Raw genomic sequence first — 23,106 nt, forward strand, 5'->3', positions numbered from 1 at the left:
TTGTGGGTTTTTCAGTTTTTCCAAAACTTTTCCAAGCCTGGAAAATACCATGTCAAAATTCTATGACTTTTCCAGGTTTTCCATGACCGTATCAACCCTGATTAATAAGTAATCTCACTGAAATCATCTCTTTTAAAAAAAGAACACAAACACGATTTTGAAAAGAGAACAATTACTTTTAATTTATTTACAAACGATACAAAAAAGAACAATTATGTCTCCAGCAGCATCCCTTTCATATCCCACTCTGCATTGGGAAAAAATAGATAAATTAGTCATTAGATAAAATTACTATCAATACCTGACAAAAGTATTGTCGTCTATCAAAGTTTTATAATAACTTGACTTCTAGTTGATCATTTGGGATAAGAAGTGACTTATATGAAAGGCAAAGGCTTCTACATGTTAAATTTACCACAAAATATGATCATGCCTTGATTTGTAGTCATTTAATTAGGTCAGTAAGGTCTGACTTTGCTTAGACAAAAATCTTGTCACTTAACATAAATAATTTACAGTATAAAATATAAATTTGCTGCAGTGGAAAAATAATGAATATTGTGTATAACTCCCATGAGCTTGGAGGACTGCATCCATACATCTCTGCAACAGGCACGTGCACACATAGGGCTCAACCTGTGCAGTTCACATGCCCTTTTTAGTCTTGGATAGAAAGTGCCCTTCCAAAATGATAAAAAGTGCCCCCGCGACGCGGCACACCCATCGGTCCCGCCCTTCAGAAGGCGCGCGACAACACCGCTCTTGAGTACGCGCGCGACAACACAGCTGATCAGAACGCGCGCGACAATGCAGTCTGCAATGCAGTAATAAAGTCATCTGGAACGGCAAAAAAGTGCTCCTGCAAGACTACCAGAGTTCACCAAGATCCCCTGGATTAATCTTCAATGCCTCCTGCTTCAGCGCACCCTCAATAATGTTTATGTCTGGTGAATGGGCTGGTCAATTCTGGAGCACGGAGACATCCTTTTCTTTCAGGAACTTTGATGTGGAGGCTGAACTATAAGGAGTGCTATCCTGCTGAAGCTGAAGGCAGCACTAATGTCTTGATACCTCTGGCTGTTGATGTTACCATCCACTCTGCAGACTCTCACACACCCCCATACTGAATGTAACCCCAAACCATAACTTTTTCCTTTACCAAACTTGACTGATTTCTATAAGAATCTTGGATCCATGCAGGTTCCTTTAGGTCTTCTGCAGTATTTGTGATGTTTGGGATTCAGTTCAACAAATAATTCATCTGAAGAATTAACCCTCTGGCACTTTTCCAAATGATCAACTAGAAGTCAAATAATTATTTGTTGCTCTTACAACAGGGATCGATGAGAAGACTTTTGTCAGACAGTGAACACATCTACTCAACCCAAACCCTCCCTATATCTAGAAATTCAAATTTAACAGTGATCCATGTGAAATTATGAGACTGAAAAAAAACAAACCGTTGGGTTTTTATTTCCGATGCGATTTCTTGGATGCAGCAGCCTCTTTACGGCCCTGTCTTAAACCCTGTTTAAAAAATAAATAATTAAGTAAAAAGTGAAAACTGCAGGTAGACAAAGAGATGCTTGTAAATTACAAGAAAAACAACTGTACCATATAGTATCCAGTGTGATAGCCGCTCATATACCAGGAAATCAGCATACTGCCCAAAGCCTCGTCGTCCTCCCCAAAGTCTGGACTCATAGGTGGCGGTGGTGGGATCATCTGCACCAGTTTATCACCATTACAAATAATAAACTCATCTCACTGTCTGTAAAGCTTTGACCGCACTCTAAAATGTTGGGTGGTTGATGTAACCCAATATGGAGTAAAATAATGGACAAACGTTATATAATAATATAAAAAGATGTATGTCAAAAACATACATGTCCATACATGTAAAACACATACAGTTGAAGTCAGTTTAATTATTAGCCTACCTTAGAATTATTTTTTGCTTTTTTTTTTTTTTTTAAATATTTCTCAAATGATGTTTAACAGAGCAAGGACATTATAACAGCATGTCTGATAATATTTTTTCTTCTGGAGAAAGTCTTTTTTGTTTTATTTTGGCTAGAATAAAAGCAGCTTTTAATTTTTTAAAAGCTATTTTAAGGTCAAAATTTATTAGCCCCTTTACACTATATATTTTTTTCGATAGTCCATAGAACAAACCATTGTTATACAATAACATCCCTAATTACCCTAACCTGCCTAGTTACACTAATTAACCTAGTTAAGCCTTTAAATGTCACTTTAAGCTGTATAGAAGTGTCTTGAAAAACATCTAGTAAAATATTATTTACTGTCATCATGGCAAAGTTAAAATAAATCAGTTATTAGATATTATATATGTTATACATATATGGACACTTATGTTACTGGTATATATGTGGACATAATTTTCTGTCATATACATATATACATATATAATATAATAGGCCTACTGTATGTCAGAAACATATAGGTCCACATATATGTCGTATGGCATCAATAACCCTTTAGATAGGCCATTGCAAAAAAACTTTCTGGCTTTTATATGGAGTTCTATGGGGTGAAACAGCAGAATATAGTGTGTGTGTGTGTGTGTGTGTGTGTTTGTGTGTGTTTGTGTGTGTGTAAATACACATACTATGTTTTACTATGTTCTGAGTGCTGAGCTGCATATTTTTTATTTTCTCAAACATATCAAGATAAGTGTGCAAAGGTCTATCTCTCACACATATACTCCATATAAGTCAGCAACTAAGCTTATTTGTTGCACTGTAACTGATGAAACCAACAATCAAGAATGCATGATTATATAGTGTTATGGCTTCAAAATAAAAAATGCGGTTATAATGGAAGTCAATGGGGTAAAAACAGCCACGAACACAACAAAAGGGTAGTAAATTTGCCCTAAGTGTATTGTTAAATTTAAGAAAAACTCCAAAGCATTTTCCCAAAATATGTGTCAAAATAAGATTGGTCACCAACAATCATTCCATTTGCCGAAACAGAAAGTTGTGGGCAAATAAGAGCTCAAAAACACTACAGAGTAGAAGTAACACCAACAGCACACAAGGGTTAAGAATACACTTATAGGTCTAAAAAGCAAATTGTTCCTACCGGTGGACCGAGTGGAATCATGGGAGGCCACCCAGGAAAGGAAGGACCAGGACCTTCTCCTCGTCTGCCATCCATCTGAAGATAACAAAGTCTATCACTCTTGTGTATAATGCACATAACATGCTGGCGCGCGCGCACAGACACACACACACACACACACACACACACACACACACACACACACACACAGACACACACAGACACACACAGACACACACAGACACACACAGACACACACAGACACAGAGACAGACAGACAGACAGACATGCATGCACGCACGCACGCACACGCACTCACAAAAGATTGGAGATCACAAGGAACACACAGAAACATTCAGAAGTACAAATAACAGGGACTTGTGTTTGCCTATATTAAAAATTGTAGTCAATCCAGAGTGTATACACTAATGAATGAATACATTTAGACATTACCTTCAGATACATATTAATGCTCATAAGGTTTTTATATCACATTTATGCCTGTCTTTAACCAGAGATTCACTTGTGGACATATTTGTTTGTTGAACATAAAAGAAGAGATTTTAAAGACACCTGTAACCATTGACTTCCCTAGCATTTCTTTTTTCCTACTATGGAAACTCCTACAGGTTTTCAGCATTCTTCAAAATTTCTTCTTTTGTGTTTGACAAAAGAAAGAAACTCAAAGGTTAGGAACCTTTTGATGTTAAGGTAACACTGAGTTTTTTTTCTGTGAACTATTCATTTAATCTCAGCTGTAAACAGGGACTATTTGCAACATCGAACTTTAGTGCAGTAGGTGATTGTCTTCAGAAACATTTTTTGTTGTGCTGGTTGAAAGTTTCTTCACATTCAAATAGTAATGATTAAAGTAAATGATCTAAATGTATTTTTATATCCTGGGTAAAACATAAAACTAAAAAAATGTTCATACAATTAAAAATAGTCAGACTGACAAATAACATGACAAGTAACTCAAACCGTCTATCAACAAATTTGAATGTGTATTTCTGCACAGCCTCTTTAGGCAGATACTGTAGATCCGTCATTTGCACGTACACGTGAAGCATGGCCACCTACAGCTGACAGAGAAAGACATCAGGCAAACTCTGCATCAACCTGAAAGACTTCTTTATAAAAGACGAACGTGGCCTTGTATCCATAAAAAGAAATATTGTTTTTGTAGAGTCTTCTGCCAAAAATGCTGAAACTAAACTTTTCTAAACCCTTATTGGATTTACTTTTGCAAACTTAAGGAAAATTATATAATGCAGTTTAAAACTGTGATTAGAAGGGTGACACAATGGCTGATGTATTAAGTTTAGACGAGTATGTTTTCAAACTTTTTTAGTCACACAAAGCTTATGTAGATTGTGTTGTTTATGAATGGGTTTATATGCACAGAAGTGTTGTTCAGCCACTAAAAACGTCTGGCAAAATATTGACTTTATGAAGTTAAATAGACCTAAGCATTAATTTAGTTGTTAAAGTGTAAAAGGAGATGACAACAAGCGAAGTATGAGGATCAAAATGAAAAGTCACTCATTGTCTTGATAACGTAAGTGTAATGTAAAACGATGACAGGATATTTCTGTTTTTAGCACTCCTTTTTTCTGATCTGATTTATATTTAGTTCAATTACGATACACAAGTAAATAGCGCTCTTTCACCTAACCAGGTTTACTAAGGTGTAGTGTGATTTATATTCACACATTTGTTCATTTTTGAACGGTGACAACCTGTGACACGCTCCCACTCTAACGCTACTTTGAATATTGGGTCTAAAAAAAGCATGTAGGAATGACTTTAAAACAACATTAGCACTGTTTAACTTACTCTGAACAATTTTATATTTTACAGTCATTGGCTGATTTTATGATTTCACTATTTAAAATTAGCAAACAATACTTTTCTGAAATTATATTATTAAGGAGAAAGTCTGACTGTGTGAATATAAAACCAACTTTACCCTAATGCCAGTTTTGGAGAAATATAATTCCTGCACCCGCTGACCTGTCAACAACTATGCTGGACAGAGTGTGTGTCTCCATAGAGTTTTTTAACTGGTGAATGACATGATCTAGTGTTATACAAGGTTGTCAAACATCATTAGATCGTCATTTATTCAGTGTGTGTGTTTCGCGTTCATGACTTAAAGAAATAATCTCTGCCTTGACTGTGTCAGATAAACAGCACAGTGACAGAAGGAAGCAGATCTTACGTAGCATTTGTGAGAAATCCTACAGTAAGAAATTTCCCAATGATTATTTGATGTGTTGTGGAGTTGATTCAAGGCTTTCTGCCCCATTGAGACAAACATAATGCCGTTACAAAGTTCACGCACACACATAGAAACACACATACGCAGCAGACACACACAGCGCGCGTTTAACTTTGCGCTGAAAGGATACACATTAATATGCACATGTGTATGGACATCCATTATGCTAACGTACAAAATAAACCTGATTTAACGTTCACAAACTGGAATTGAAGCGTCGTCTTTTATAACTGTACTGACATGCAGCTGTGGTAAAGACAGTAAAATCGTTGTAATTCATTACAAACATGCACTGTTTTATAAACGATTTAAACTTGTAGAGCTCATTCTTGTTTACATTTGATGATCACAGAGAGCTGAACAGATCTTTTAACCCTAGTTGCTTTGCGCACATCCTATCTTGTTGATATAATTATACGAGTTACAAAGGAGAAATGTTAATATGCGGCTGCCAATCAATTTGTTGGGCGGGAAAACCGCTCTCCTACATCACGTTGCGGGAAGGACTTGGATCCTTTTTTAATGACAGGCAATTAAAAAAAGAGACTTATTGTCTTTATATTACTCTATTATTACTGTGGACACACTAACCCTACACACAGTTTTGTCCAAACAGCTTACAAAAGATGGCTTTCATCATAGGTGCCCTATTAATACATAATGTTTATGCCAAACATAAAAATGTCCACATATTACTTTATATTGCTAATATGTGAAAAGTCTGTATTTTTGGGTGAACTAACTCTTTTTGTATGTATGCAAGTAAGTAAATGGCAGTCAGAGATATTCACCTTTTTAAAGTGGGGTGGTGGTGGTGGCGGTCCAGGTGGGAAACCGGGAAACCATGATGGAGGTCCCATAGGAAAATTGCTTTTAGATTTGTGCTTTGCATGACCGGACTTCTGTGGGGTGAAAGAGCGATCACTCTCTTCTGTGGAGGACTCTGTTTCTTTGACCTGTGTTAAAGCAAACAAACGTCAATATTATGCAACTGCATAATTCAATGCTTAAACATCTAAGTGATGTAAACTTCACACTCTTCATACATTTGCTGTCTTCAGAGCATCTTCATCCACGTCTGGAGGCTCAGTCAGAAGGTCACTGAGGTTCTGCTCCTCCTCATTTCCATAATCTGTGTAAAAGACCACACAGGTGCCCTTCTCCTGGTCGACTGAGGTAATGGTGGCAGTGTACAGGTTGCCATCTTCAGACCAGAACGCATAACAGGAGTCTCCAACCTGCCACTACAAAACACATTCAGTTCATCAGCTTGTATTATAACTCCAAACAAACTGACAGATGGTTTGTAATTACCTCTTTATCCGGTGCTGCGTTGCATCTCTTCCTGCTCTTATTCTTTTTGTTGTTTTTCCGCTTCTTCCCTGGGTTGTCGTTTTCTTGTGGGGTCGCCCCATCCTCACCTTTCAAAGCATTCTGTTGAACAAAAGAGGTGAAAAACAACATCAATTTTACTAAAGAAACAAGGTAAACTGAAGTGTCATTTCTAAGCATCACTGTTACCTTGAATGATGCGACAGCTTTATCGTATGCTTTAATCAAAGCTGTATCATCCCAAATGTCAGAATCATCACTCTGAAGAGAGAGAAGGAATCATTTAACACTCAACTCTTATATGCTACAGTTTTGTTGTGTTTTTCTAAAATGATAGTTAACTCAAAACTAACAATTCTGGCGTTATTTATCTCCCTCAACTGGTTCCACACCTTTTTGAGTTTCTTTCAGCTGCTAAACACAAAAGAAGATAGTTTGAAGAAAGCTGAAACTCTGTGACTATTGACTTTCATAGTAGGAAAAACAAATGTTATGGAAGTCAGTGGTTACAGGTTTTACTTTCTGAGTAAATGATTACAGAATTTTCAGTTTAGGGCGAACAATCCCTTTACCTAACTGTAAGACCAAATTACAAAGGTAAAGAATATAAAAATGACTTCTATTAGATGTGCAGCTAACAAAACAACAACTAAAAATGAGTAAAAGGAATCAGATATATGCTCACATCAGTTTTAAGAACGAGTCTAGCTAAATCTAACATAGCGAATTTTCTTTTCTTTTAAAAGGCTCAATACATACTTGACCAGTCCCACGACAAAATACGACATCTTCTGCACCATTGGCCATGGGGATGTATGAAAATTTTAAATATTTCCCAAGTCCAACGTGCGCCACTCTGATGAACGCAGCTGCTGATGACGTTCAAATCACGCGACGTTTGCCTTGCCATGTCCTATTCGCAAATGAATTGTTCTTTTGAGTCGGATCTTTTTAGCAGATTCATTCAGCGGTCGTACTGAATCTTTTATGGCTCGATAAGCAAATTCGAAGGAAACTTACTCGGTTGTTTGTCAAAGCTCATGTACAGAAAGATTTGGTCAGATTTTTTGAGCGGCGTTAATTCAGTCTTATAATAGATATGTATATATCTATGTTATTTTATAAGTGACTTTGAATTTAGTTTTAAACGTGTTTTTTCCACGATTCAAAATAATATTTGGAAAACATAGTCAAATGTTTGGGGTCAGTTTTTTCATGTTTTATAAAGGAAATTATTGTATTCATCAAGGTGGCATTTATTAAATGTAAAAAAAAAGTTAAATTGCTAAATATTTATAAAAAATAATAATGCTTTTTTATTGTATTTAGTTTCAAATTTAATTATTACTCCAGTCATTATTGCTTTTAACAATTACCATTAATAATAATAAAATAATGATATTAATAATAATAATAATAATAATAATAATTATTATTATTATTATTATTATTATTATTATTATTAATTTTAATAGTGATTTCTGAAGGATCACGTGACTCTAAAGACTGGAGTAATGAAGCTTAAAAATCATCTTTAAAATCACTGGAATAAATGATAAATTAAATGATAAACTACTTTTGAACAGTTTCTTTATAGTGTAAATAACATTTCACAATTTTTACTGTATTTTTGATTAAATAAATGCAGCTTTATTGCGCAGGAGAAGCTTATTTTAAATAATTTAAAAATCATACTGACCCCAAACTTTTGACCGGTAGTGTACATAATTAATTTATGTTTCATATTAGCCAAGTTTCATATTGATAAATATAGGTTTATTGGCTCTTGATATTTGTTAAGTCCATAAAAACTGTCTTCTTATATTCTTTCTTTGTGTCTCTTTGTAACCGTGTTAGTGTTTGAGTATATTATTGTTTTTTTTTTTTTATGTACAGTTTGCTTCGTTTCTAAGCTCATAATATATTTTTTTACAATATTAACATTAATAAAAACGTAATTCAAAAAGTGTAAATAAATTTGAAGGAAAATGGATTTAAAATTACTAATTGCAAAAACTTAAGCAAGACAAAACAAACTTTTTTCTCCTAAATTACTTATTTATGAACTAATGAGACTGTAATAAAACTGGAATATATAAAAGTACAACAAAAAAGACTTGCATTATAATTAGTAAACAAAGTCATATCATTAATTAAACTGCTTCCTTTGTGTAACCGGTTCTTTGAAATGAACCGCTCGAACAAACCGATTCACAGAAACGACTCGTCAACAACAACTCGGGCTTGCCGTTGCTAAGCAACTCATATTTCCTCCGCGTTAAAACTGCTGCTTCTGACGTTTAACGTTATGTATCTGTAAATATCTAAAACTCAAAATGCTGGATGCTGCTTTGAGTTCATACGGAGCTCAGGTTGTGCTGGCTTCATCGGGCGACGAGAATCATCCACCGGAGAACATTATCGACGGGTTTGTGGACTATGATGAGCCAACTAACATAGTTTAGCTAACATTACCGCTAACAAAGCATTGAACGAATATCTTTGCTCTCATTAACATATTTCGTTTCTTTCCATAGAAAAAAAGAGACGTTCTGGATTACCACAGGCCTGTTTCCACAGGAGTTCATCATCCGTTTCCCAGACAACATGAAGATTCTCACAGTCTCCATTCACAGTTACAACAGTAAGCATTCAAAACAAACAGTTAAGGTATGTTATCTCATGTAATGTTGTCTAATGTAGTTTATTTCATTGCAGTTAAAAGACTGAGGATAGAAAAGAGCACATCCGACGATGCTGATCATTTTGAAGAAGTTGCAGATACAGGTAGATCTGAAACCACTCGTATTACACTGTCATTCATTGATTTTCCTACTGAGGTAAAGTTGGTTTTATATTCGCACATTCATTCAATGGCAATTTGACATTGTCCCTATAATGTTTTCCATGATACTTTTTTGATATTCGGTCTGAAATTACAAGCATGACTTTACAACATCAGCAAACCCACAAACTGTGAACCCTGTTGTATTTTGAGTTATTGGCTGCTAATATAATTTCACTATATAGAATACGCAAATAAAACATTTTTGAAATTTTCTTATTGAGAAGGTCAAAATGTGCGAATATAAAACCAACTATACCTCAATGATTTTCCTATTTATTTTTGAGCGTCATTTTTACTCAAATATTGTTTGTTTCAGAGTTTGAGCACATAGAAAGCAGCCTGCAGGCCAACGATGTTTCTGTGAGTTAGCCACATTTCATTTAATCTCTACATACAGTAAAACACTTCATGGTGCATACACTCATGATCCCATCATTTTTCCTTTCTCTCCAGGTAAACGTATCAAATGCAACACATTTGCGGTTCGTTATATTGTCTGGATATGACCATTTTGTGTCTGTGCACAAAGTTAGTGTAGAGTCATGAGATCTGCATCTCTTTTTGTACATTTTCATCAAGCATCTTTCATCTAAAGCTTTGTTATAAAATTAATCATGTGGCTCACTGTATATTTTTCTTAAATAAATCTTGAATTTTTCAGTTGTTCATTCAAGTCTCCTCCAGTGTTTCTATGACTGTTGACTTATCTTTAATCGAAATAAAGCTTTATTAAAAATACAAATATTGGATAAAAAATGTTCATGGAAATTTGCCCTGACAACTGTAATAAAAGAAATAATATGATACAACAAACGCTAAAGTATTAAAAGTACTAAAACACAGATAGAAAGGTTTAAAGTTTTAAAATAGGCAACAAAAGCTGACACAATTACAAACATTTGAAATATAATTTAAAATGAAAACTACAACTATAAAAACAAAAACTAAACTAAACAGATTAACTTTATAAGTCTTATACCCTTTCATACATAGATAAATGCAAATAAGCAAAACATCTCTGGCGTCTTCATGTTGTAAAGTCATTTTGATTTCCAAAATCAGCACATTGAATTTATGAAAAATATTAAATGATTTGTCTAAATGGACAACAACTCAGTCTTTAAACTACTGACTATGGTTACTATAAGAGATGTTGGACCATATAAAGAACAAATACTGCAAGTACACATATTATACTTAAAAACAACCAGATATCCACACATCATATGAAACACAACAATCTGTAATTGGTTTTATGGATTTTACTGTAGATGTCGAATATACAAAGATGAAACAAGTTAATGTGTAGAGCCTAAAATGGAGAGAAAATCAAGTGTCTAATCTTTCACAAAACCAGATTCACATTCTGAAGACTCCAAAGCGTGTTTTCTGTGTCGGGGCATTAAGAGCAGCACTTAGACTCAAACCCAGGACAAGACGAGTGTCGGCAGGGTCAATGATCCCATCGTCCCACAATCTAAATGGTTAGAGGAAGTACAACAGAGCAAAAATCAGACTAGGCACGTGGTAAAAAAGTTGTATACCCTTGTTTGGTCATAACATAAATTGTACAATTTCAATCATTAAGGGCTGTTCACACCAAGGACTAGACCTATAATTATAATATTTTACTATATTTATGTCCAGACCAGCAAACAAGAACGCTCTGTTTATTTTTAGATTATGCTTTTTCATTTTTGCATTAGTTAGCAGATGTCTTCGGTGTGCTGTGTTTCTAGCACATCTGACCAGTGAATCCAGCTTTTGTAATCAGTCTAATCCAACAGAGACTTTAGCAATCACAGTCAGTGTAGTGGAATAAAAACAACACACAAAATATTTTCCCTAGCATTTTCAAGGAAGGCAAAGGTATTTTTTTACTTCAATATCCCAGCTTAACCTGCAAAACCTCCATGTATATTTTTTTTATATTTTCCATGATACAACAAATTGTATTCTAGATAGTAAATGCAATTAATCTTTGAAAAGCAGACTTGACATCAAACAGTGTTGTGCTTCTCTACAATGTGGTCTGTAGCTTTACATTTTGCAAGCTGATTATATTTCAATGGATTCTGATTGGCTGTCAGTGTTTTATTGTTTAATAAGCTGGAATAAATAAAAAAGATCCTGAAAATGTATTCAATTATATTGTTTCCCTTGATATTTAAATCGTTATGGTTGTGTTCTGAACTTTTGTTTGATGTGCCCTTTCAGGCCAGTATTAAAGACATTTACTTTACAAAACAATTCTACATAAAACAAAAATAATATATTAACCTTAATAATTATTAGTGTACCCAAAGCCAAATTGTACCTTTGTTTAAAAAAATAAATCAACAAATCCCTTGTTATAAAATAATAAATTACTCTTTCAGCATTCTATCAGCATATTAGAGTGGTTTCCAATGGATCACATGACAGTTAAAACTGCAAAAATTTCAGTTAGGCCGTCAAACAAATGTTACATTTACATATTACATTTTAAAATATACTTGTTAATTTTGTTAATAAATTAGTTATTTTATTGTGGTTGTTTTTTAATATCAGTTGTTTTTTAATGTTGTTCTTTTTTTTCCAATAAAGGGTTGCTTAATGAGTGCATCAAAAATATTTTTTACAAAATTACCCACCAACATTTGAACAATATTGTACTGAACACTGAAACATATTGACATCAACCTATTTACCTGGCACTGGAATAATATGGGTTTCCCTCCTCTTCAAAGCGTTTGATAATTGGTTCTTTCATTGCAGCTTCCTGCTCTGCAGTAAACTGGAAAATCACCACAAATTATAAACATTTATTTAAAAAGATTATTTAAAAAATAAAAAATAAAAAGTTAGGTAAAATTCACTAAACAAGATCAGTAAATTTGTTTAGTTTTTCATCTTTTACCTCTTTTCCTTCTCTGGCCTTCTGATCCTTGGTGATGGTGGCCAGGACAGTTGCGGCCTGCTCTCCTCCCATCACTGAGATGCGTGAATTAGGCCACATGTACAGGAACCTGGGCCTGTGAAATGCACATAGAGACACTTTCATGAGGCTGTTTATTTCAAGCTCCTCAACTATAATCTTAGATAATCAGACACATTAAACTTATTTTTACTGTTGTACCCGAGCAGGAATGTTCAGAAAATACTGTTCATTAATAAAGCTTACCCATACGCTCTGCCGCACATTCCATAGTTCCCTGCGCCATACGATCCTCCAATGATGACGGTAATTTTAGGCACATTAGCACAGGCCACAGCAGTCACCATTTTAGCCCCATCTTTAGCAATACCGCCAGCCTCATACTCCCTGCCAACCATGAAGCCTGAGGAAAAGAAAAAGACAGAGAACATTATGTGATAAAGGCAATTACACTGGGCATATGAGAACATTTGTATACTCTCAGTATCAGTATCGTAACTGTTCAGATGAAGTATAAATACTGACCTGTAATATTTTGAAGAAAGAGGAGTGGAATGTTTCTCTGACAGCAAAGCTCAATGAAATGAGTTCCCTATAAAATATAATTTTTTATTGTAGCGGTCATTTAAAAGGTACACACTGTCTATCCATCAATGGAAAACAACTTGATGGGTGACACATATCAACTAATTTGAGTTTCAAGCGCACACACACAAAAACATGGATGACATAGACTAGGTTTTTGAATGTACTTTATGGGAACTATTCTAATCAAAAGCAATAGATTCTCTGCCTTACAGTTGCTCTGTAATTGCTACTGTAGGGTTCTGGTATTTCTAATCTTGTTTTCTTGATTAGACATTGTTCTGTTATAATTATATTAGACATACACATAAGACATAATGAATTATTTCCAACTAAAAATGAATATTAAGTACAGGGTGGGGTTTTATTTTTGCAGTTCTCCTCTCTTGTTTTTGTGATCCAACTTGCCTCAACACACCTGCCTGAATTTTCAAGTATACCTAAGGTGCGTCCCAAATTGCATACTTAGGCACTATGCCATTTTTTAGTATAAATAGTGTAAGTAGTGCAATCACACTGAAAACTCAAAAAATAATAATTAAAAAGAAATTGTGCACTTTAAATTACCCGCATATTCACTTGTTTAATCTTTAAAATCAAGTGTGGTAAGTTGGACACTTTACAAAGTCAATGGCTGCTGCTTTGCTCATGTAGCGAAAGGGTCGAAGCGGGTACTCATGTTGGATTGCTTTATTTATTTTGGATTGTGAAAGTAAAATTCTCCTTCAAGAGTGATTATATCGCCTCAAGATGGTGAATGCGGTTATACTCATGGCAGGTATTATTTAGTAGTTTGGTCATTTATATAAATAATTTGGCAACCGTCAAACGTCATCAGGGACATGGTTTGTATTTCCTTTTAGTAAAAAAAAAAAACATTAGTGTTCCATTTGGGATGACACTACATACATATGCTCTGCTGTAGAGTGTGCAAGTGCATAAGTACATAGTGCAAAAGTGCATAGTGTGCCACTTGGGACACAACTCTAGTAAGACCTTGATTGGCTTGTTCAGGTGTGTTTAATTAGGGTTGGAGCTAAACTCCAAGGACACAAGCCCTCCAGAGACAAGTTTGGTGACCCCTGTCTTAAAGGAACATTCCACTTTTTTGGAAAGACTCGTTTTACAAGTTTAACAGTTGAGTATTTCCTTTTTTTAATTCAGTCAACTGATCCTCGGTTCTGGGACTTTTAGCTCAGCTTAGCATAAATCATTGAATCAGATTAGCATCTCACTCAAAAAAAAAAAAGTTTGGTTTAGACAATTTTCCTATTTAAAGCTTGACTCTTCTGTAGTTCCATTGTGTATGAAGGCTGATAGAAAATAGGAAATGTTTAATATTTATAAATTTATCTGATTCAGAACTACAATGAAGTGATTCTGACCTTCTTAGCAGATTCTGAGAACAGTACACCATTATTGCCAATAATTCCCACTGGGTAGCCAAATATCCGTGCAAACCCTTAAAAGCAAATTAACAAAACATGTTAAAAAATTAATGTTGGAATTCACGTACAAAAAAGATGATTATGGTAAAACATCAACCTGTGATGAGTGTATCTCCATAGAAGGCCTTGAATTCATCAAATTTACTGCCATCAACAATACGAGCGATAACCTGAAAGTCAGAACGGTCTTTAAGTTCGATCTCTTGATGCAGCTTAATATTTTTGCATCCCAGTGATCAAGTCGTGACCAATACCTCACGAATGTCGAAGTTGCGTTTGAGGTTGTCACCCACAATTCCATACAGCTCATCAGCAGGAAACAGAGGAGCTTCAGGAGGTTCAACAGTAACCTAATAAATATTGGCCGATAGAACAAAATCAGCATAAAAAAAAATATCAGAGAGATTAATCATCTCTAAGAACATGAGAGCAGTGTGTCCTCACATCGAGATTCTTCTTGTAGTTCAGGCTTCGTACGGCTTTCCGTGCAAGATGAAGGGCATGATTATCATCCAGGGCGTAGTGATCAGTTACGCCTGACTTTCTGAGGAGACACAAATGTTCAAACAAGACTAAATAAGCATAAAATCAAGCATTATATTAATACAAACATCCAAGTGATTCTCAAACCTGCAGTGAAGGTCTGCGCCTCCCAGGTCTTCAGCAGAAACCTCTTCACCTGTAGCAGCTTTTACCTGTTCAAAACACAACTGAACATTTACTACTGCTTAAACTTAAGCAGTTGAATCCAACTTAGGATGTTAGTTCATACCAATGGGGGTCCACCCAGAAAAATGGTCCCTTGTTTGCGAACTATGATGCTCTCATCAGCCATGGCAGGCACATAGGCGCCCCCTGCTGTACAGGAGCCCATCACAACAGCAATCTGAAATATTACAGGTAAAACAGATTTACCATGATGCATCAGCTCCTTTTAAAACAGATGTAGAAAAAAAGTTTATGTCATACACCAGCATTTTATATTCACTTATGGATCTATATTGAAAATTAACTCATATTAATGGTTGTCAATGTCAAAGCCAAGTAAATAAAGACATCTCATACTGGCTTAGATATTTCTTATGGTATTTTTTATAACTAAAAATTATTATTATTTTTAAATCTGATTTTAAGACTAATAATGCATTTTCCATGTTATTAACAATAATATTATTTAAATTAACATATTTAATTTATAATGCTAATGCTGAGGTAAGTAACAGCTTTAAATAACAAAAGTACTACATGTTACTATAAGGGTTTTTAGTACAGCAAAGGACTTAAACGGTGCGTAGGCCCTATTGGAATTGCTTTGTTTATCCAAATTTGAAATCTTTCTGTCATCCGACCAGTGTAAATAATCTCTTTATGATTTTGTTTGTTTGAAAAGTCAGAAAAATGCTTCTTCTGATTTATATGTGCTTTCTGAGCCAGTGTGAACATTGCGCTACATTTGCTGTAGTTTCAGTTTACCACTGAAGAAGTTTACCCAACAATCACTTCTGAAAAGCCAGAAATGTGAAGAGAGTCCATTAACAGAAACTAGTAAATTACAATAACTTTAAATATTACACAGGAATAGAAATATACACACAGGAATATTACAATCTGGAATACTTGATTCCGACTGGTCAATCACAACATCCCAAGGTATATTATTCCCACAAATCAGCTTGTCGTTTGAGGAATAGATTTATATACTGCAGTGTTTCTCAACCATGTTCCTGGAAAATCACACAACACTGCATGTTTTGGATGTCTCCTTTGTCTATTACTCCTATTACAGGTTTTTCAGTCTCTGCTAATGAGCTGATGATCTGAATCAGGTTTGTTTGGTTAAGAAGACCTGATAATGTGCAGGGCTGGTGGTCCTCCAGGAACGTGGTTGAGAAACACTGATAAACTGTATATGCTTGTCTGTCACGCCTGTTTGGCGCCATCTTGTGACTGAATAATACATAGTTTACTTATTCATAACGCATATCAGTTACCTCAGTCATAAACATGAGCCTGTTTTGACGCATATGTCTTGCAAATAAGAACAAGACTAAAATAAAATCTAAACCCAAATTCTTTATAATCTAAATAATAAACACACCACATACCAAAACAATGTGACTTTCTCTCTTTTATTATATTTTGGTGTGAGCTTTTAGCATTTTAGTTAAGATAAACGTTGGAAAATTATTTATAAATTCCTTTTAATCATTTTAATTCTCACTCCCTGATTTTGTCCCTGCTTTATCAGGGCTCGCCACATTAGAATGAATCACCCATTTCAATTATTTGTTGTTTATATTTATATTTACCATGTGATAATTTTATTAGTTTAATATTCTTGATAATGTAAAGCATTTTGAATTACCAAGGTGTATGAAATTTTTAAAGCCATTCTAATTGAAATCCAACTAGCAAAACAAAACAACACAAAAAAAAACTATATTAATAAAAAAGACCTGTGAAATTCCCTCTGAGGAAAGGCGGGCCTGGTTAAAGAAGATCCGTCCAAAGTGATCTCTGTCTGGAAACACATCTGCCTGTCTGGATAAATTGGCTCCTCCAGAATCCACTAAAGGAAAAACAGATCAGAGTACATCTCACTTCTAAAACTCCAAGCATCAGTAGAAAGATTTTATACATAACATGAACCCTCACAGAAGACTCACCCAGGTATATGCATGGCAGATGGTTTTGCTGTGCGATCTCTTGTGCACGGAGGTGTTTCTTTACAGTAACTGGATAATACGTTCCACCTTTCACAGTAGCGTCATTCGCAACTATTAAACATTCCACCCTGTGGTATCCAGACAAACAGGGTGTTAGAATTCATCTCTTGCATGGTATTATTATTGCAAACATAGTGTGTGTGTGTGTGTGTGTGTGTGTGTGTGTGTGTGTGTGTGTGTGTATTGTTTGCTCCTCACCCTGATACTCGACCAATACCAGTGATTATGCCTCCTGCAGGAACCTCCTCCTTACCATATAACTGATAGGCAGCAAACTGAGAAAACTCCAGAAAAGGAGACCTGCATTCAGGTAAACAGTAAAACAAGTTCAGTCTGAAATTGAAGAGTCAGGAACATTTCAGTAATGGCATTTTAGTTTGTTTATAACATAGACTGCATCTGAAATCACATATACTATCGGTGAAAAACAGAATAATAAAAGTAGTAAACCTAGGCCTGCACTAGCAAAACATTTTATCTTACCACTAAGAGTTCTCTGGAGTCTTTATAGAGTTTTCTATCACCCCCATGTGTCACATTTCTTTCAACATACACTATGGGTGCATTCCAAATGGGATACATTGCCCTCGAAAAGGCACTTCGGAGTGAAAAAAAATAAAGGTTGCCATATGAAAAAGTGTCATTCCAAACCAAAGTGCTCAAAACTGGCCACTTCTAAGGGCCTTTTGGGAATGAAGAATTTTGAAAAATGTAACTGGCAGAAACTTCAGGCCATGATCCTTTGGTGTCACACACTTCACTCAATCCAGGGGTGCCCAAACTTTTTCTTATAAAGGGCTAAAAACCAAACTTGATGGAGGCTAGTGGGCCAAAGATAAATGTAGTTGCCATGGGAAATTTCCTTATTTATTTAATAATAGTTAAAAGTAGAAAACATTGCTTTATGATAACTAATACTGAATCACTTATTTTACATTTTAAAATGAACTTATTACAGTAAATACATCTAATGTATAACAGAATGGAGTTATACTAGTTGTTGCTTTGATTTGCTCACCGATGTCTTTTTGCATAGTCCTCTATCAGTCAAGTGACATTTTTTTTTACATTTAAAAAAAATCTGATTTATTTACAACATTTAATTTCAGTGTGCTTTTTTGTAGCTTAGCAATAAAACAAACAAACTAAAAAGTCAAATTAGAAATGATGATCTCTTTTAAAGACATTCACCACAACCCACTCCATCCTTCTCATTTCTTTTCTCAGATGGGATGGTGGGCCAAATCAAAGGTTACAATGTGCCAACTTTGGCCCGCAGACCCACCTTTGGGCATCTCTGCTCTAATCCCTTCAGAAGGACCCTTCCTAATGGAACGCACCCTCTATGTCAGGGGTGCCCAAACTCAGCGTCCTGCATTATTTAGTTCCAACTTCAATTAAACACATCTAAACCAGCTAATCAAGCTCTTTCTAGGTGTACTGAAACTTCCAGGCAAGAGTGTTGAAGAAAGTTGGAGCTAAACTATGCAGGACCCAGGACCGAGTTTGGACACCCCTGCTCTTTGCTCAGTGAATAAGAATGCAATGGCTCAACTGACCAATTAGAACTCACTGTGTATTTCTCAGGGAGGAGCTTCACAAAACTAGGAAGTCAACAGACTATTTTAACAGATTTGTGTGTGTTGAGCATCATTTAGGACAACGTTAGTACCTGTCAGCGTTAATTGTGGTAAAAACTGGAGAATTTTGAGCTTTTGTCTGCTAATTTCATCCTCCGGGTTTAAAATAATTTTTGGCATGGGATCAAAATTGGCGACGTAGGCCAAATCTGCTAGTGGAGTGATGATACCTCAATTTCTCATAATTAATCATAGCAGAGTTTTCTTAGCCTATGAGAAGATCCTGCTTCTTAATTAATTATGAGAGTACATGCTTTCTGAAGGCAAACCTGCCAAGCTGTGAGACCCAATGACTGGCTGAGACCGCGTTTGCATGGCACAGGTCATATGTTTTTGTTGATCAATGGGGTGTGTTGCATGTTTTCCCCGCAATTCTGTCAGGGCCGATACAGCTAAGCTGTTGGTTTGCAGCAAGCATTTTTGTCTGGAAAGCTGTACGAGAATTGGAGAATGACAGACTTCGTCTTTTATCAGCTGAGTTTGTTACCATTCAGACACATCGCCTATATCCGTGCTGCTGTGTTCGCCTATATTTAAAATTCAGGAGGAGAGAAGTCCTCCTCGTTTATAGGGTTTTTATAAACAGGATTCTCTTTATAATGATATAACAAATTGTGGTTTTGTGTATATGAAATTATGAATAACAAAAGTGGCAGGTCATTAAATTACTTACTGTTATTTCTTAGCATTTTAACTTTGTAAACTATAAAATAATGTGTGTCCTCACGGTTTGAGTCTCATTTTGCAAGCCAACTGACATTCGCTCCCCTTTTTCTCCTGCTCTGCTGGACACACCCACTCTTCCATCTACTTGTAGCCCTCCGTGCCCATTTTGGAGCATTTTATGAATAAATTCAGAGGTAGACTTGTACCGAAAGAGGGGGGTTTCATGACCCTTTAAGAACAAAAACAGCATCTAATTTTAGAGCATTTTGAATTGACTTGAAACTTTATTATGGTTAAATAAGAAGCTGCCAAAACAACTGAATTCCTGAAAAAAATTATATTATCATTATAAGCAATACTTTCGAATGATCAGATCTTTTGATCATCTTTTGGTGCACCTATGTAACACTACACAATTTTCTTATGATTTGGGATATTTATTTTTATTTTGTTTTCTTTAAATATTTTTCTTGTTATTGATTTTTTTTACTTAACCTTTGTAACATTTGTGTAACTAGATGTACAGTGAATAGGTACAATTTAAGTTAAGTTAATAAAAATAAATAAAAATTCAAGCGACCGTATAAAAACAGATGCTTGACCACCACCTTAAATTTAAGAGTATGTGCTTTCAAATGCAGCCAGTACATTTGTTTTTACCCAGGATCCAACAGCCTGTCAATACGTTCCCGGGGAAGAAGTTTTCCTCTGGATGTGTGTAGGTTTCTTGCTTTTTCTCCACCTCCTGTAAAAGTGACAGTGTTGTGTAAGCATTGGTGTGTGAATATGCTAAATCTGCCACAATATACCCTCATGGCATAGTTTTACTCACTGTTTAATGTTTCAAAGTAAATACTTTAAACTTGCCCACCTAGTTTGATCTTCTCTGCTCTGTCCTTCAACTCCTTCACCAGTGCTTGCATTCGCTCATAATTTTCCTATGATGTGAAAGAATTGCTGGTTTTTTGTATTCAGTTTGTTGTATAAATAATCATAACTTTTTTTTTTTTAAATGTTATAAAGTGGTGTCGCCACGTTCATTTTTTTTTCTGACATTGACCTTGGTGACCTCATAGCAGGTGTTTGTTATAAAATATATGTATATAATAAATATATAAAATATATGTATAAAAATGTTTATAGTTAAGAACGACTTTGATATTTCTTTGATGAATATCAAATAGAAATAATTAAATCTGATCAATTATTTCCAATTTACTTCAAACTATTCTTTGATAAATTCAAGTAGTTGTTTCAGAAAAAAAATAATCAAAGGCACTTGAGAAAAGTTTCCTTCTGTCAGTAAAACGTAATCATGTCACATTAAAATACACATAACATTCAGTTTTCTATACGTTTAAACACACTGTATTTTTATTACAAATTTAGTATAAAATATTGATGTCCTCTGTAGATATGCACATTAATACACATCTGCATTCTTAATTAAAGTACATATTTCTTAGAAACTTATAACGTTAGCGTTTTAATGTATTTACAAGTGAAACTGTTGCACACATTGATTGATTAAAATAATGAAATATATTAAAAATAGTGGTTTCCTCTTAAAATGCACATCCATACGCACTTTAATGTTCTTTAAAATATGCATACATGTTAAATGTCTTGTTTTCTGTTGCCATTTCATAGACTGATCTATTGTAAAAACAAATTGTCCTAAAGTCTCAACCTTTTAGTGAAGGATTCAAATACGTTTCCTCTTCTTGTTGTATATTATGTACTTTATCAAACTTATTTCCCAGTCTATTATCACCCATAACGTAGAGAAAGTAAACATATTTAACGTCTGTAGCAGTGTTTTATGTGGTGACCAAGGACACAACATGCATGACTATCGGCAGATAGCAGTAACTCGAGGCCGAGGCTCCTTTTGCGGCCTACCTGAAATACTGGAGACTGTGTGTCGGGCTGCGAGCCCACTGTCGCCACTTTATCCGCATGGTATAATCTGGAGACGGCAGCATTAACACTCCTGCTCCGAATGAGAAAAGCTACCGGTTTTGCATAGTGCAGAATCATGGTTCATCCTCAAAGGACGAACTCTGGCTGTAGCGTCCTCTGACCTCACCGCTACGATTCGGTCGGAGACGGAGAGCAAACAGTTAACAATGAAGTTTTGCTCGCTTCTCCTCTCTGCCAATGAGAACTGCTGGAACAGGAACAGCCCCTTTTCCTTGCACTATCACTAGCATAAAGTCATATGGCAGAAAAAAAGAAGAAACGCTTTGTAGTTCTGCAAGTATTAGAATTATTTTCAAATTAGATAATTGAATAAATTAAATAAATGTACAAATACCCTAATAAAAACAACTTCAATAACAGACTTTTTCATTTTATGTACTTAAAAAATATGCATTTAATCTAGAAAAAAATGAAACGTTTCCTAATACGAAAAATCTCGTCTTTTCCAAACTACAGCATAAAAATATGTAACAAATGATCCACCATTTATGAAAATCGTGGTAAAAGACAAAAAAAAAAAATCTGCATACATTTACAATTTCCACATTTTACAATCAAAATACACAAATCAGTACACTCACCGGCCACTTTATTAGGTACACCTTACTACTATTAGATTGACCCCCTTTTGTCTCCAGAACTGCCTTAATCATACATGGCATAGATTCAACAAGGCACTGTAAATATTTCTCAGAAATGTTGGTCCATATTGACATAATAGTATCACGCAGTTGCTGCAGATTGGTCAGCTGCACATCCATAATGTGAATCTCCCATTCCACCACATCCCAAAGGTGCTCTATTGGATTGAGATCTGATGGCTTTGGAGGCCATTTGAGTAAAGTAACCGCATTGTCATGTAAAAGAAATCAGTCTGAGATGATTCACGCTTTATGACATGTTGCCTTATGTCGCTGGAAGTAGTCATCAGAAATTGGGTACACTGTAGTCAAAGGGATGGACATGGTCAGCAATAATACACAGGGAGGCTGTGGCGTTGACACGAAGCTCAATTGGTACTAATGGGCCCAAAGTGTACCAAGGAAACCAGCCTAAATCATTGATACACAGCAGGATGGATCCACACTTTTGTGTGCTTGGTGCCAAATTCTGACCCTACCATCCGAATGTCACAGCAGATATCGAGACTCATCAGATCAGGCAACGTTTTTCCAATATTTTATTGTCCAATTTTGGTGAGCCTGTGTGAATTGTAGCCTCAGTTTCCTGTTCTTAGCTCACAGAAGTCGCACACGGTGTGGTCTTCTGCTGCTGTATTCCATCCGCCTAAGATTTGACGTGTTGTGCATTCAGAGATGCTCTTCTGCATACCTCGGTTGGTCATTTGAGTTACTGTTGCCTTTCTATCAGCTCGAACTAGTCTGGCCATTCTCCTCTGACCTCAACAAGGCATTTACGCCCACAGAACTGCCGCTCACTGGATATTTTCTCTTTTTCGGACCATTCTCTGTAAACCCTAGAGATGTTTGTGCATGAAAGTTCCATTAGATCAGCAGTTTCTGAAATACTCAGACCAGCCCGTCTGGCACCAACAACCATGCCACGTTCAAAGTCACTTAAATCACTTTTCTT

At 35.4% G+C, this 23,106-nt stretch overlaps 3 protein-coding genes and 1 long non-coding RNA gene across 5 annotated transcripts in view; 2 read left to right on the top strand and 2 right to left on the bottom strand.

Moving 5' to 3' along the window:
• LOC147844337 (uncharacterized) overlaps window positions 1-23,106 on the top strand; it is a 528,347-nt gene that overhangs the window by 438,461 nt on the left and 66,780 nt on the right. The gene's annotated exons all lie outside the window — the stretch shown is intronic.
• smn1 (survival of motor neuron 1, telomeric) lies at window positions 156-7,589 on the bottom strand. Of its 2 annotated transcripts, none has more exons than XR_015489930.1 (9): window positions 7,460-7,589; window positions 6,890-6,961; window positions 6,683-6,802; window positions 6,415-6,612; window positions 6,160-6,324; window positions 3,109-3,183; window positions 1,615-1,725; window positions 812-1,527; window positions 156-603 (listed from the first exon to the last, which is right to left on the bottom strand). XR_015489930.1 is itself a non-coding variant. In NM_131191.1 (9 exon segments), coding segments are annotated over 8 exon segments (846 nt in total). In that variant the 5' UTR covers window positions 7,508-7,578; the 3' UTR covers window positions 159-247; window positions 1,461-1,470.
• Window positions 8,965-10,286, top strand: hspb11 (heat shock protein, alpha-crystallin-related, b11). The gene is given in 5 exon segments (NM_001080065.1): window positions 8,965-9,128; window positions 9,238-9,344; window positions 9,419-9,487; window positions 9,865-9,908; window positions 10,002-10,286. Coding segments are annotated over 5 exon segments (405 nt in total). The 5' UTR covers window positions 8,965-9,036; the 3' UTR covers window positions 10,095-10,286.
• On the bottom strand, window positions 10,796-21,638 carry mccc2 (methylcrotonyl-CoA carboxylase subunit 2). The gene is made up of 17 exons (NM_212927.1): window positions 21,433-21,638; window positions 20,402-20,468; window positions 20,191-20,275; window positions 17,423-17,524; window positions 17,165-17,292; window positions 16,955-17,067; window positions 15,271-15,384; window positions 15,129-15,193; window positions 14,943-15,042; window positions 14,753-14,848; window positions 14,596-14,668; window positions 14,436-14,512; window positions 12,991-13,057; window positions 12,712-12,868; window positions 12,448-12,562; window positions 12,239-12,324; window positions 10,796-11,025 (listed from the first exon to the last, which is right to left on the bottom strand). The coding sequence occupies exons 1-17, from the start codon at window positions 21,568-21,570 to the stop codon at window positions 10,908-10,910; spliced, it is 1,701 nt and encodes a 566-aa protein (NP_998092.1). The 5' UTR covers window positions 21,571-21,638; the 3' UTR covers window positions 10,796-10,907.

Source organism: Danio rerio, chromosome 5, assembly GCF_052040795.2.
Source record: "Danio rerio strain M-AB ecotype USA chromosome 5, GRCz13ab, whole genome shotgun sequence".
Classification (NCBI taxonomy): Eukaryota; Metazoa; Chordata; class Actinopteri; order Cypriniformes; family Danionidae; genus Danio; species Danio rerio.

Excerpts from the sequence above, each read along its gene's own strand:
- mccc2 (NM_212927.1), bottom strand. The coding sequence starts at position 21,570 with ATGATTCTGCACTATGCAAAACCGGTAGCTTTTCTCATTCGGAGCAGG. Across the intron at positions 20,276-20,401 it reads AGCAGAGAAGATCAAACTAG|GAGGTGGAGAAAAAGCAAGA; the intron begins GTGGGCAAGTTT and ends TCACTTTTACAG. Across the intron at positions 12,563-12,711 it reads ATGTGCGGCAGAGCGTATGG|GCCCAGGTTCCTGTACATGT; the intron begins GTAAGCTTTATT and ends TGCATTTCACAG.